Here is a 14,897-nt window from a genome sequence, read left to right on the forward strand (position 1 = left end):
GCAATTTAAATCCAACCACTATTCAAATTTTCAATATCTCTCGATTCGCTCGCTTTGTAGATATAAATCGATAACACAGCCTTGATGTAAAGCATGTGGTTAAAATGTGAAGATTAAACGGCGTAAAATACAGTTTGCATTCATCTGTTGTGGCACAGAGCGTTATATAGTAAACCGATGTTATTATACTTTTCTGGATTAATTGAGCATTGTTTTTTTTTCTAAAGTGACAATTAAAAATTTGCAAGTTCTGAAATAGATAACATCTTTTATTTTTATACAGTACACAAATAATAGTGATACAGATCGTAAATTATACCGTCCTATGTAACGTGGAATGTAAGTACAGATAACAACACAGACAGAGGTGCGAAAAAGACATGCATAAAAAGTTGCTGAAACTTAGAAGAGTAAATAGAAACTGCACAATATCTAATTAGAACATTAAATCGACAAAGATGAGCATACTACATCTACTTAGGTATAAGTCGGTGTTAAAGGGGCCTTTTCACGCTTTGGTAAATTGACAAAATTGAAAAAAAATGTTTCAAATTCGCAAATTTTTCTTGAAGTTATGATATTTGTGAGGAAACAGTAATACTGAACATTTACGATGCTCTAAAATATCCATTATGTGCATCTTTTGACAATTTAAAAACCTGAAAATTATAAAGCGTTGCAACGCGAAACGATTGAATAATTTCAATTTGAATTTGGAGAATTCTGTTGTTGTCGTATTTTTTGGTACTACGAGGATTGCATATATGAGGTCAAAAAATACAATGGAAATGGTATAAGAGCGGATGGTCTAGTGGATAGAGCGAAGACTTTTGCTCCATGGCTCCAGGGGTCAGTGGTTCGAGCCCCGTTGAGGGTTACTTTTTTTTTATTTCTTTAATTGTATTCTTGTTTTTTTTCCTGGAGATTTTTAGACCCAATGTTAACATTTATCAATATAAAGCATTTAATGACAAACTTCAAAACATGCCAAAATCTGTGAAAAGGCCCCTTAAAAAGCGCATGTTAAATTAAATTACGCTTACACATTACACCGTAATGCCTTCTTCTGATTGGTTCATATTTAAATCAGTTTCATAACATGACATTGTTTTGCGATTTAAGCAGAAGTTTAACTGAAGTATTTATGCCTTTCTAACTTCAATTCGCCGATATTGTAGATAAAAATGGACTTCTGAACTAAAACATTTTAAGTTGGTAATGTTATTTTGCAATTTTACGCAAATCGGTGAAAATTTAAACTTTCTGGTTTCCACCACGTAATTGATCCTTTACCGATAAGACGTTCCAACGAATTTAGCCCATATAAATAAGACTATCCCTGATGTATAGTTGTTCAAATGGCCTTGGTGAGTAATGCAACTTTTCTAGATGCAAAGTCGCAATCAGGGGCGTAGCTAGGCTGATTTTCAGTGTACGCAAAAGGCATCCTAGGGAGGTCCGGCATGCTCCCCGGGAATTTTTTTTATCTACACGAAGCCGTACGTGCATTCTAGAGTGGTTTCAGACAATATTATAGTGCAAAATATGGCGTCATAAACTCAGATATGATACCATTTGTCTTTGATTTTAAAACATGTGATTTTCCTTTAAGATTTTTATTCCAGAATTATGTTGGGGTATATCATTTAATGTATGTCTAAAAAAAACATGATATGGTATGGTATAACATAGGACATAACACTTTTGGATGAAAGTAACTAAAGCTTAATTTGTATTGTTAAAACACAAATAAAAGAGACTTAATTAGGCAAAATATCAATCTTTTAGATAGCGACTATGTCTATCATATTTACTCGATAGCTCACCTACATCTCATCTTGTATTCTCTACCTTTAGCAAAATACTTTTAAAAACAATACATGTAAACTGTATACATTCTAATTAATGCAAGGTCTCCTGTATTACATGCATTACATTACACACAAATTAAAAGGGCCAAACGGCGCTCCTTTCGTCTGGCAAATACGTCAACGACCTCTTCCAGATCAATCTCTCGCTATCTGTGTATATTCAACAGGGCAAGACCGGACATGCGCTCCATTCCCATGGTGCTACGGAGGTATGTCTTCACCCGTGTAATTGAACAAAAAGATCTATCCGCTGTTGCTGTCGATACTGGCTTCCCGGACATGTTCGACGCACCATCATAACCTTGGACGGGCATTTTCTGAATGCTTACTCCAAGAGCTTGAAGGTTCTCGAGGTAGGCATTAGCCAGAGCTTCGCCGGTGGTAGGCTTGCAATCGGCAAACCAAAGGAACTCCTACCAGAGACATGCTTTTTTTGCATCGCAAAATCGAAGGCAAAGAGCCATTTGCTCCATAGTGGCAGCATCAGTGGCTTCGTCCACCATACATTTGAAGCAGAACCACTGTACTGGATGTTGGCTGGTCTGATTTTCCGTCGAAAACATCTCTGTACGGGGCAACATCAAATGAGCAGCCATTCTGAAAATCGCCCGCTTCGTTAATAATCCATTCAGATACATAGTAGAAAACAACGATAAAGCGCAGTCGATAATAATGTTATGGATAGTCACCATCAAAAGAAACGTGACCTCAAATATGGTAGCTAAATCATGCGTTTTCTATGAAGTCGAGAAAAAAGACAATTTAAGTGTTGTCGATATGAAAACACATCTATCGCATAGAAAAATGTCTAACCCGGGTTAGGCATCACATTTTATTGCATTTTTTTTTCCCTTGAATTTTGTATTTTATCCAAACAGCGTAGGCACATGCGTATTTGCGTATGCCCAGCTACGCCCCTGGCAATCACAAATTAACAATAGTTGTATTGCTAACAAGAAATAATCTTTAAAAAGATATTTGGTATATATCCCGACTTTGAAATGAATGTTTATGTGTTTAAGTTATAAAATGAAAAACAAAGGTTTAAGTATTGTTGTGTTGTTCTTTTTTACTTAACAGTTGCATATCCACCGCCTGAATTTTTTGTTGTAAGTACACGTATATTAAACTACATACCGTTAATAGTGTTCATAAATACTAATTTTACTACATGAATTTCGTCAGCAAAACATAAATTATGGTATGTTAATATTTGATTAACACATACTTACAAATAACACTGTTACAACCTTGTCATGCGAAAATTATTGCATATGCAGCCAGCGCAGCTCAAGGTCAGCCTGCGCACTTGCAAAGTCTGATTATGCGCTACACTTTCCTCTAAAATAGCACTCAAGGTTATGTGGTATCTCCTGAGTTGCCTCCTCAGTATCCATATCTTGACAAGACTGTGCAGAAGCGCAGGCTGGGCTGAAGCTACGCTGGCAGCATCGTGCATAAGATCCATTTTTGCATTATGCGGGTCTTTTGAATTCTCTTTGCGTCTTGTAATTTGAATATCAAACCCACGATACTTAAAGATTGAAAATTGAAGTCGCACTGTGTTATTTATAGCAAACTGGCAAATATTGTTATCCTATTCTGACTCGCAGGAACAATTTTAACCCATTTATGCCTAGTGGACTCTCCCATCCTTCTAAATTGGATCAATTTATTTTCAAAATTAGGGATGTCTATTTATTTCTATTTTAGGATATTTTTTACAGAAATTCCTTTAAAGCAAACAGCGCAGACCCAGATGAGACGCTGCATCATGCGGCAACTCATCTGGGTCTACACTGTTTGCCAAGGCCTTTTTTCTAGACGCTAGGCATGAATGGGATAAGACAGACTGACCACAAAATTATGTATCACACATGTGTGGGTAGATAATATAACGATTTCCCATCTTTCATGGACAAAAAAGAAAATACTATTTCTGTGGTTTTGTCTCACAATACATGACAAATGGCATCTATGAATAGGTTTTTATTCTTTTTTTTCCCTAAAACTTATCTTATTTGATATCTTGACAGCAATACTGTGTCATCAATATGAGGCAATTATTGATAGTGTATCATTCCCTCTTCCCCTGATGATTTACTGACCAAGAACTGACACTGAAATTCTTGGGGAATTTAGGGATGGAACTTACAGGTAGTGCAGAATTTAACTGGGCCAAAATGTATCTATGATTCCTATGAATATGCAGACAGTTCCCTAAACTTTTCAGTTTGACATCCTTATAATACTTCAAAGAAGTGGTGATGTATGTTCACTATCTGTAGAATTAGTGATGTATGTTCACTATCTGTAGAAGTGGTGATGTATGTTCACTATCTGTATGACTCGGGTAAATGAGCCTTTTTTACCCTTCATCACTAAGATACATTTCTTTTTACGCATTTGTAGTCCCTTAGAAAGTTAAATTTAATTAAAGACCTTTCTAACTTGATTCAAATTTTAAAAGCTTCATTTCCAACCCTTAGATACTGATGAGCAGCAAACAGCATAAAACATGTAAAGACTGCGAGTTGCATTACTCGCAGGCTGTTTTGGTTTTATGCTGATTGCACATAGCCATTTTAACTATGCCTCTGAGTGGGAAAGGGTTAAGCAATATGTCTGTAATACTAGGTACACACAATAACTTCAGTAGCACTTATCTTTTGTAGACATTCATTGTACATGTACTACAGGATTCAAACATTTCTGTTTGCTGATACATTTTCATCTCCAACATTTACTTTTCAAGTCAGCAGGACTACTGTACACACAATTAACATGCCAATAAACTGATAATTTAAGTATGGAGTGTAAAACTGATGTTTCTTGCTAAACATTAATACTTGAGATACAATAGTTTGACCCTCCGCGAATGATCAATTTATCTGTACCTTGGTATAATCCTAGCCTTCAACCTCTACTGTCAGTTTGCACAAGGGTCACCAACACTACTCAGTGGAATGCAAAGGTCATATCATTTAATTCTCTGAAAGCCAAAAGGACTTATCTTAACAAATACAAAGTAAGCTGATAAGCCTTTCTGGCTGTCAATGAAATATTTATTACCAATGCCAACAAATACCGGTTTCCTGATCCCAGGCTATATAAATAAACCATATTAACCATTAATGTCATTGTATGTAAATAATTGCCTGTTACATTTTAATCCATTTTAATATATTAAATAAGCATTTTACAAGGACTTCATACAATTAACCTCAGTAAATAATTGAACCACAATGTTCATTATTCTCTTGGGCTTTTACTGATTATTCCATTTGGTTTCCTCCTTTGCCTTGCAGTAATGGAATCATATATAATTCTGTTTGCCAACTCAATCTCTTGGGTATCCACTTGTTAGTTTGATTCTGAATGATAATACTTGAAATATTTGCTGAATATGAATTATTTCATGTTTTTAAAGAAACTTGATCACAATTTTCGGCCTGTAATAAATAATAAACAAGAAATATCTTTAAAAAAGATATACGGCGTTGATTGTGGTCGATGTTTATGAACGATCAAAAGTTATCTCTATGAGATAAAAAGTAGCTACATCACAAGCAAATCAATTACGGGGTGTTGCGCCAGATTTCGTGGCTTATTTTGCTTTACGTGATATTATTACTCAGATATCTATATTTACAGAATAGAAAAACACAAGAAACATTAAAATAAATGAGTGCATATAGGTCAGCCGGCAGTACTCGAATCTTATTTAATTGCATAATTATAGTATAGTGAATTATTGTGCTCATGCTTAATAAACTGGTCTAAATGGATAAATATTTCTAGTTAATTTTATCAAAATTGGTTCTTATCATGCAACTGTTGAAAACATATTAAAAATCGATGATTGACATACCACAATAATATCGCCGAATATCTTTATTTAGTATCTTTCTGATCGAAACAGACTTCAAGTGCACAAAGTTTACGAGACGGCGTTTATATAAAGATTTCTGCAACTGACCGCAAACTGACCTTGATACCTTGCGGATTGGAATGCAATGCATTAATGTTAGGTAACAATTCTGCTGCTGAAACGACGGCTTGTTTACGCCAACTGTACACGACCAAGGCAACAGCTGTGCCTAAAATATTGATATATCGACAAAGCGACTAAACGAACTATTTACTCCATCAGACAAAAATAGCATAGATTCCAATTTTTTCCTTCAATGAAAAGATCGCAACCCCTTCTGCGAACTCCGGTGATGAACTGTATATAAACTCTGACTTTCACAAATTTGCCGCGAATTGACCCGAAAGCTCGCGGGTTGAAATGCAATGCAAGTAAGTACTTAATATGAGAATATAGCCTTTAGTATTAACGCTTTTGCGCTGGTTATTCTCTGAAAATAAAAGGTGAACGCACAAACTGTATTTATGTCGAAAATTGATTGTAAAACTGTTCTATCTATTGAGCCTTTTCATTAGAGATAAAATTGTTTCATGCAGTAAAACAGTGTTACAAAGACGCGGATATGTTTCCAATGTTCTGGTGTTATACTCAAATCAGCCAATGGAATAAATGAAGTGTATTCATTCGTACCTAGCCGCGGGAAATTTCATTTGAATATTATTGGACACTTACTAAGGTCAAGTCAGGGTGAAAAGCTGGCTTAATACAGCTTACGCCGAAAAAATTAAGATCACTCTAAATCAAGGAGCAAATAACACTAATGACAATAGACTCAAACTGAAAACACAGCTCTGTTTATAAGTCATCATCTTAAAATAAAAAAATATAGTGTTACAAAATCGTAACAATTGAATAATTAAAAATGATTCTGATGTTATCATTAAATATTATTACAACCCATTGATCACTCAATGATGAAAATGAGAAAATTGAAAAGACATTATAGTGAGGCTGCCAATAAGATATTACAAATTATTACAAAGCTGCACATGGCAAAGTAAAATTATGATGAGTAAATACAATTGAAATGACAATCAACATTGTTACATGTGAAGGTTCTCATGTTTTGTGGTTGTTTTTGTATTATGACTTGTGGGCCTTTACTCAGTTTCCCTGTCAGTGGTTTGTCTTGTAGCAAATTTAAAGCCTCATTTATGTTGTAAAGGGTGGTCACAAGAATGAAAAAGATAAACATGTGTATGTATCTTGATAAACCAGCCCAGAGGCTTTACATTTCCAAAATGTGGGTTTTATTATTTATTTTGATGCTTGATAAATTTAATGGAGACAGGTATTCTGTTCCCGCTATATTCCCACCATGATATTTGATGTTATTTATTGTAACATGTGTGCCCACCTTTTTACACTCTACATTTTCTGTTATTAAATACACATACCATTTCCGACCGGGGTATTCATGTTTGAGTAAAAAATAGTTTTCCGTCTACAATTATTGTTTATCATATATTCTAACACTGTTCATCAGGAATTGAACAACTTTGTCTTAGTGATGAATGGTTACTTAATAAACTGGTCATTTTACACCACTGTGTATCAATGTTCTTCAATAATTGATAAACAATCTTACATCAAATTTGAGCTCTGTCATGCAAAATCGGTCTGAATTCTGCAATTGCGCAGACAGGTCAGGCGCTACACCGCCAGCTAGAAAGTCAAGCATGGTGTTGCAGTCTAAGGTAAGCTCCTGACCAGACTGTGTGGATGCACAGGCTGGATTGTGGATCTATGCTGGCTGTATCTGACATAAGACCCATTTTTTGCATGACGCAGGTCATATTTAGTAAACTTAATTGAACACTTGTTTGTAGTAGTGATGCTTAAGAATACATTTCTGGGTTTTATTTTGTTAAAATATATTTTAATATGTAAATAGTGTAATAGTGTAAAAAAACTGCTTGTTCTATGTCATTACATTTCAGTATATAATTCAATGGTTGAACTGTCTTTAATTGACCATAATAACTGCACCCCAAAAATAATTATGCAGGCTAGATAATATGGTTATAATCTTGATTACTAGTATTTACCTTCAGGCTGGTGCTACTGTGCAGGTTACTATTCTAGCTAAATTATTTATAAATATTATCTTGATTTAAGAACAAGATATCAGTCATTAAGCTGCGGCAGATAATTAATGAAAGGTGAGTTTTGGTTCAGTAGTACACATTATTGACATGTGTTTGAACGACTAAAATAATGTACCAAAATCATTCTATGCCAAAAACAAATTTAAGGTCGCCGTGGTGCTCTTACATTCTATACATCAGGTACTGTTTTGTTTCTCCCCACTACTTTGCTCTACTTAAGATAAGCCTAACGCTTTCTGCACAATCAAGCTAAAAAAAAAAGTAAATCAAGTGATCATAAATGGAAGCATTGTTTTTAAAAGGATATAGTAAGCCTTTGATAATATCTGCAACCATAGCAACCACAATTAATTAAAAAAAACATGAGCTTTCTCCATGGGAAGACATAATTATGCCCCCGAAAAACGCTTTGATAGAAGTTTTGAGCATTTTTCGAAACCTAAATGCAGATTTCGAAACCTTAACGCGGACCATAAGTTCAAGGTCAAAGGGGTCAAAATGTGTGTGCGTATGGAAAGGTCTTGACCATATACACATGTATACCAAATATGAAGGTTACATCTGAAGCGACATAGAAGTTATGAGCATTTTTCGAAACCTAAACATAAAGTGTGACAGACAGACAGACGGACTGACAGTGCGATCACTATATGCCCTCCTTATGTGCAAAATTTCCAAAATATCCTTGTGTGCACAAAGTTTCATCTTTGTACCTAAGTTACACATATATGGCCCTCTATCCACATGCTAAGTTTTATCAACAAAGCTTAAGTATGTTTTGATGGACAGACACACGTAACGGAATGACAATTTCCATGTATATATCTCCACATCTTTTGAGGGTGGTTTTAAAGCATTCTCATAAGTAAATATTTTTATTTGAGACTAATGTTTGAGATTGAGAACATCTATAGTCCTGAGTCCAGAAAAAACAACAAATAAGGTCATCTGTTGGTTTCTAATATTTTTTAATGTTTTCATAATATATTATATACATCTTTCAATGTACAAGGTCATTAATATCATAGTCCACCTATGACATCATCAAAACTTTAATTAAAATAACCTAGTCTACACGTTCAGTATATTTACAAACATAATTTGCCCTGAATTGTCGGAAATCATCCATTTCATATCAACAGAGTTCTGGTCTTAAACAACATCGAACCAGATATAAAAATGATTTTAGATTGTAAAAATATAAGAAAAACAACATCACAACATCCATACAATCTACTCAATTGGAAGAAAACATATCTGCTGAGGTTAAATTAGAAGAAAAGAAACCTGATAGTGTTTATTTCATATTCTTATTAAAAAAATAACCTGAAAAGGAACTGTTTTCTAGATCTAAATTTGAATTAAATGAATATTTGTTGTCTTTTTTTCAAAGCCATTAAAAATCTTAGTACTGTAGACTAGTACTGATTCCGCTTATCCCATATCTTGATTTGAAGTTTATAGGACTTCAAAACATTTAAACCCTTTCAGTGCTAGAACCGAATTTTGAAGGCCTTTGCAAACAGTTTGGATCCAGATGAGACGCCAAAGAACGTTGCGTCTCATCAGGATCCAAACTATTTGCTAGTCTGATAGTATTCTTTGAAAAAAAGGAATAAAATGCTAATTTTAGAAATTCAGCAGACGACATTTTAGCAGACAACAAATTTTTCCAGCATGCAAAGGGTTGAATCAAGGATTATTCATAAATATTGTGTCGAACACATGGCGGCAGCACATCGACAGGTAACTTGGTATAGAAATGGTACAGAAATAGAAAATTAAAATGAAGCCAAAGCAGAATCTTTCACCAGAAAATGTGAGAAATGAAATATCATCATGAAATACAATGCTCTTTGTTCAACTGATTTTTAAAGGGATCTTTTCACGCTTTGGTAAATTGACAAAATGGAAAAAAGTTGTTTCAGATTCGTAAGTTTTCGTTTTAGTTATGATATTTGTGAGGAAACAGTAATACTGAACATTAACCATGCTCTAATATAGCCATTATATGCATCTTTTGACGATTTTAAAACCTAAAAAATATAAAGCGTTGCAACACGAAACGATTGAATAATTTGGAGAGTTCTGTTTTTGTCGTTAAATTTTGTGAAACTACGAAGATTGCTTATATAAGGTAAAAATTACGTCACGAATGTGTACTCGGCGGAATAGCTCAGTAGGCTAAAGCGTTTTTACTTCAGGACTCTGGCAGGACTCCAGGGGTCACTGGTTCGAAACCTGCTCCGGGCAATGTTCTTTTCCTTTTTTTAAATTTTTTCTTGATTTTTTACTGGATCTTTTACGATCCAATGTTTACATTTATCAATATTAACCATTTAATGAATAAGTTAAAAAAATGCCAAAATCTGTGAAAAGGCCCCTTTAAGTAAGACTAGAGATTGTGAGTGAAAATTGGGAAACAATATATCATGGGAAACTACTTCAAAATGTTGTATGCTATAACTAGAGAAAAACATGACTGATTCTTAACTACATACGTATGAATATCAAATAACCACAACAAGTTATTTAAAAAGTACCAAACAATTCACAATTAGATACATTGTACGAAATGAAAACTGCGAAATGGTGCTAAATAATATATTGGTGTGGACATGAGATAACAATAATATGATAATAGAATGATGGAAAGGTAATATTTCAAATAAAAATGGTGGTAATATTAGCAACTGGATGGCACCATTTACCCAAAGATGTTGACATTGCCATAGATACTAACGTCCATCCACAGCACGCAGTTTTAAACAACTTGGAAAGACCTACGGTCAGTCAAACACACATGAACATATTTTGTTCAGACACACTTAAAGTAAAACAATTTTCATGTAATATTAGTCCCCTTTGTTTGAATTCTTTTGAGGTAGATAATTCTCAAATTCACAGATCAATCTAGCCCACATACCAAAGAGAAATCAAATTTCAAAGAATCTTAACTTTTGATTTCCTCAGAATATAAAATAGCAAACTTATCATAAAGCTTGCTACCTCTGACAAAAGAGATCAAATGTAGAAGGCTGAAAGCATACTTTTGTATCTAATGTACACGACTTAAAAGTGTTTAGCAGTCTAAAGCAGGTACAATACTTATAGGGTCAACCCTATAAAAATAAACACCACTTTGGCAGAATAGGATTTCCCGAGGAGTCAGGTTTGTAAAAATTGACCTTCTAGTGCTCATGAAACCTAAAATTAATGCTCTTCTTTTGGTATGTGGACTGCAACGGTTTATCACAAGCAGGGGAGTTCAATATTTCAGCACAAAACATTCAACTTTCACGATACTAAAACATTCCATGTTGCAACGAAGGAAATTCAAAGCATAAAAAAACGCAAGATATAGATCTAACATGTATCAACTACATTTACAAAATTTGAAGCATTAACTTCACACACAAAATTTCTTCCATTAGAGTATGATTTATTCCTGAAGTCACAAATGCGTAGACGATAATCAGATATGCATGTCTTAACCCTTCCTGTGCTGAATTGTTTTATGAGGTTATATATCCCATTGCTGACTTGTTTAGGCCTGATTATGCTAAATGTACCTACTTCACTTGCATTACATGTTACATTGGTTTTAACGGTCCAATTAATACACAATTTTCCACGTGAACTGGTCACACATTTTGTTTGACGATAATCATACCGTATACACATTTGATTGATCGGTTACCATGGTTACCATAGAAACAAAGATAAAAACCAGGTTTTTTGTGTTTAAATCATCTTTATAACACTTTAAATTGTCAGTTTCAATCTTTTTTCTAACGGGAAATCTACATATACATCCACATATCATTTGTACTTTTGTCACCAAAATTAAATAGAAAAACTATTTATATTTTAAATTATATAATACATATAGCATGACATTCTAATTTATTAATTAATTTAAAGATTAAGCAATCCACTTCCAGTTGTTGTTTTTGTTCGAAATGGCGGAAAAATTGTTACATGTAAACCACAACAAACGATTTATTTTGTTGCAAGAAATATACAAATAACAATTACAAGGATATTAAAAGATATTGGAGAAAAGACTTAGGAAATGGATTATGTTTAAGAATGTTGATGACAACATTGGATTATCTAGGAGGAGGATTATTAAATGGAGTATGGGAAATTGTATGATTTGACGGATTTATCCGGTTGCCGCATGAGCCGGGTTAAGAATTGCCTGACCGGATAAATCCGGTCGCCGCACAGGAAGGGTTAATATAATCACAAAAAGCAGTAAAGCAAAATGATTAATGGAAAGGTTGGTCAAGTCAGATACAAAATGAAAAAATAAATCATGTCCAATTTTAATAAAAACGTCCATTCCAATTTGCCCTAGCACTATTCCGCCCTGAATAATTCTCTACTTTCTCCTACTGTAGAGAGAAATATTTCTGTCCCTAAGAATGTTAACATAGCCCTGCAGAAACTGTCCCTACCTGTCATTTTTTTCCACATTTTGAACACAAGATTCATGATCACACAAAAGCTTGCACTTGCTGCATTTTTTCAAAATCCAGACACGGCCTTTGTGTGACAGGGCCTGAATCAGAGTCATACGCATCGTCCGATTTTTTGTCCGAGGACTTATTCAGCCTGTGCCGTTTCCGTGGAGACATGGTGGTCACTGTAATTGGGGCCATTCCCGCCAAAACCCGTCTTTGTGTCTGGCCTGCCGATTTTGAATACACTTTAACTTTCTGAACACCTTTTGGTGGACTTGCACTTAACAAGACTGGTTGAGAATTTAGCAGAAATTCTTTCACTTCGTCGTCTGACGAATCTTCGCTATCACAGTATCCGCAAAAATTCATGTCTGACCACTTGCGCTTCTCCCTAACATTCTCTTTGTTAATGTTCACGAGTTCGTCTTCCGAACTGTGGCGATCAAAATCTAAACTGTGCCGCTCGTAATCAGAGGTGCAGCTGACCGTGTCAAAGTTGTGCTCGCTGATCTCGTGGGTTTTTGCCCCAGGCAAGTCAAGATCTTGTGTTTTGTCGCCAATGCGGTCTGTGTTGCTTGTGTTGTTGTTGTTACTGTTGTGGTTGTTTTTGTGTGGCAAATCATCGAGACTGGTGTGAGAGCCATCTTAAAATATAAAACAAAATATAAATGGTGTTTTATATTCTTTACGAAATTATTTTCTAAACAGAACTTGAAAGTTTTAAAAATTATTATCAAATATTGATCTTCTCATGTAATGAATGTAAGTGCAGAAATGCTCATTAGAATGATCAAACAAGAGCAAACACTTAACATCAATTTAAGATCTGATCTGACATTTCCTCTCTTTAAGTAGAGAAATTTCCTTTAACACAATATTTAGGATGAGCATGCAATTATGATGGTAGTGCTTAATGGTCATGGTGGATGATGATAATGATGATGATGATTGGAAAATGAGGAGGAAGAAAAAAGGATTGAAGAATGACGGGGTCATTGAAATGCTGATATACTACAAGGCAGCTGCTTAAGCTAAATTTTACTGACCGAAAATTGCAAAGGCTGATTTTCTGCCTTCGGCTACAACAATGACTATTTACAACGTACTGATGATATTTACCACAGGGTAAATGTGTGCAGGGTAATTTGGTGGTGTTGATGACAATACATGCAGATGTTACAACAAGCATTTTCTAATTTTAGCAATTTGCTTTCTGTGAAAATTGACCCACCAAACTGATAGTGCCTGCATCAGATAAAGGTTTATAATTAATCAAGGATTATTTTGCTGCAATGTCAGCCTGCCAGCAAGCCTGCAGATCAAATAAATTCTGTGGGAAATGTGAGTGCAGACAAAAGCAATGCAGATAATTGGTTTTATATCAGGAGAAAGGTTCTGGCTTGGAGATGAATGCTGCAATTTGTTATCATTATCTCTGCAGAATTTTCTTGCAGATAGACCAATGAGAGAGGCATGCACAGAAACTGCAGGTTTAATTTCACACCAGAGATTGTAACTGAATTCATGCATTAGTTATGCAAATTTTCTTCCTGACAGTAACAAATTTTGTCAAAGCTTCTTGATGAAAGGGAATCTGACAGAACACGCACCACATTCAACTTTGAAATATTTTTTACTCACACCACCAAATTAAGGGCCAATGGGGACACTAAGTTCAATTACTGGTAAATTGTAAATTGAAAGCTACTAACTATATTTTAATAGAAAAAAAAACGTATTACACAGGAAATTTCTGATAACACGATTAGATATTTATTTTGAATTAATGAAAAAGTTTAAGAGTTGAGAGGTTTCTTTCAATCCAGCAGGCAGAGAGACTTCAACCCAAAACAGGCTCATTAAAATTCAGATCATTTCAACAGGGCAATTTTCTAATGTATGTGATTTAGTGCCCTCTTATTGAAAAGCAAAATAACAGGCTTAAGACCATGCTTGAGTCATTTTATTAAGTTTAATTCTAATCTTCAAGATCATTTCAAGTGGATTGGTTTTCATTACAATCACCCTGAAATATGATATGCCCATGAGTTTTATTGTTGAATCCCAAGCTAAACTTTCGTGACCAGTTCATGCAAAACAAATGGCTGTTTTGTTCATAAACTTGAGTTGCTGAGGCTTTGAACTTATGTTCATGATTTGTTCATGAACTACAAATAAGTTCATTCTATGAACCAATTAATCTGCTAAAATTAATAAACAAAATTGCCATTTGTTGAGCATGACATCCACTGTTCATGAATTATATCACGAAAAATATTTAAGTGATGGCATTAACATAAGGCAAAAAGAATGTTTCCAATACTCCAATCCCATAATGTCTGTATACTACATTGGAAGTTCAGGTTGAAATTATAAACAATTTTGCAAACTTGTATCCAATTTTATACATTTACTCATGTTAACAAAGAAAGTTCAGAGTACAGATTATTTTGCCAAAACCTGGAGTCAAATGAAATTACATATCTTTTAATCGTTCAATGTACATGAACGACCTCAT

At 34.4% G+C, this 14,897-nt stretch overlaps 1 protein-coding gene across 1 annotated transcript in view; it reads right to left on the reverse strand.

The window, feature by feature from the left end:
• Positions 1 to 8,861: 8,861 nt before the first annotated feature.
• LOC127873720 (uncharacterized) overlaps positions 8,862 to 14,897 on the reverse strand; it is a 33,948-nt gene continuing 27,912 nt past the window's right edge. Inside the window, exon 3 of the mRNA XM_052417682.1 lies at positions 8,862 to 13,023. Within this exon, the coding sequence (XP_052273642.1) occupies positions 12,413 to 13,023 (611 nt within the window). The 3' untranslated portion in view covers positions 8,862 to 12,412. The remainder of the gene's footprint in view (positions 13,024 to 14,897) is intronic.

The sequence above is a fragment of the Dreissena polymorpha genome, chromosome 3, assembly GCF_020536995.1.
Source record: "Dreissena polymorpha isolate Duluth1 chromosome 3, UMN_Dpol_1.0, whole genome shotgun sequence".
Lineage (NCBI taxonomy): Eukaryota > Metazoa > Mollusca > Bivalvia > Myida > Dreissenidae > Dreissena > Dreissena polymorpha.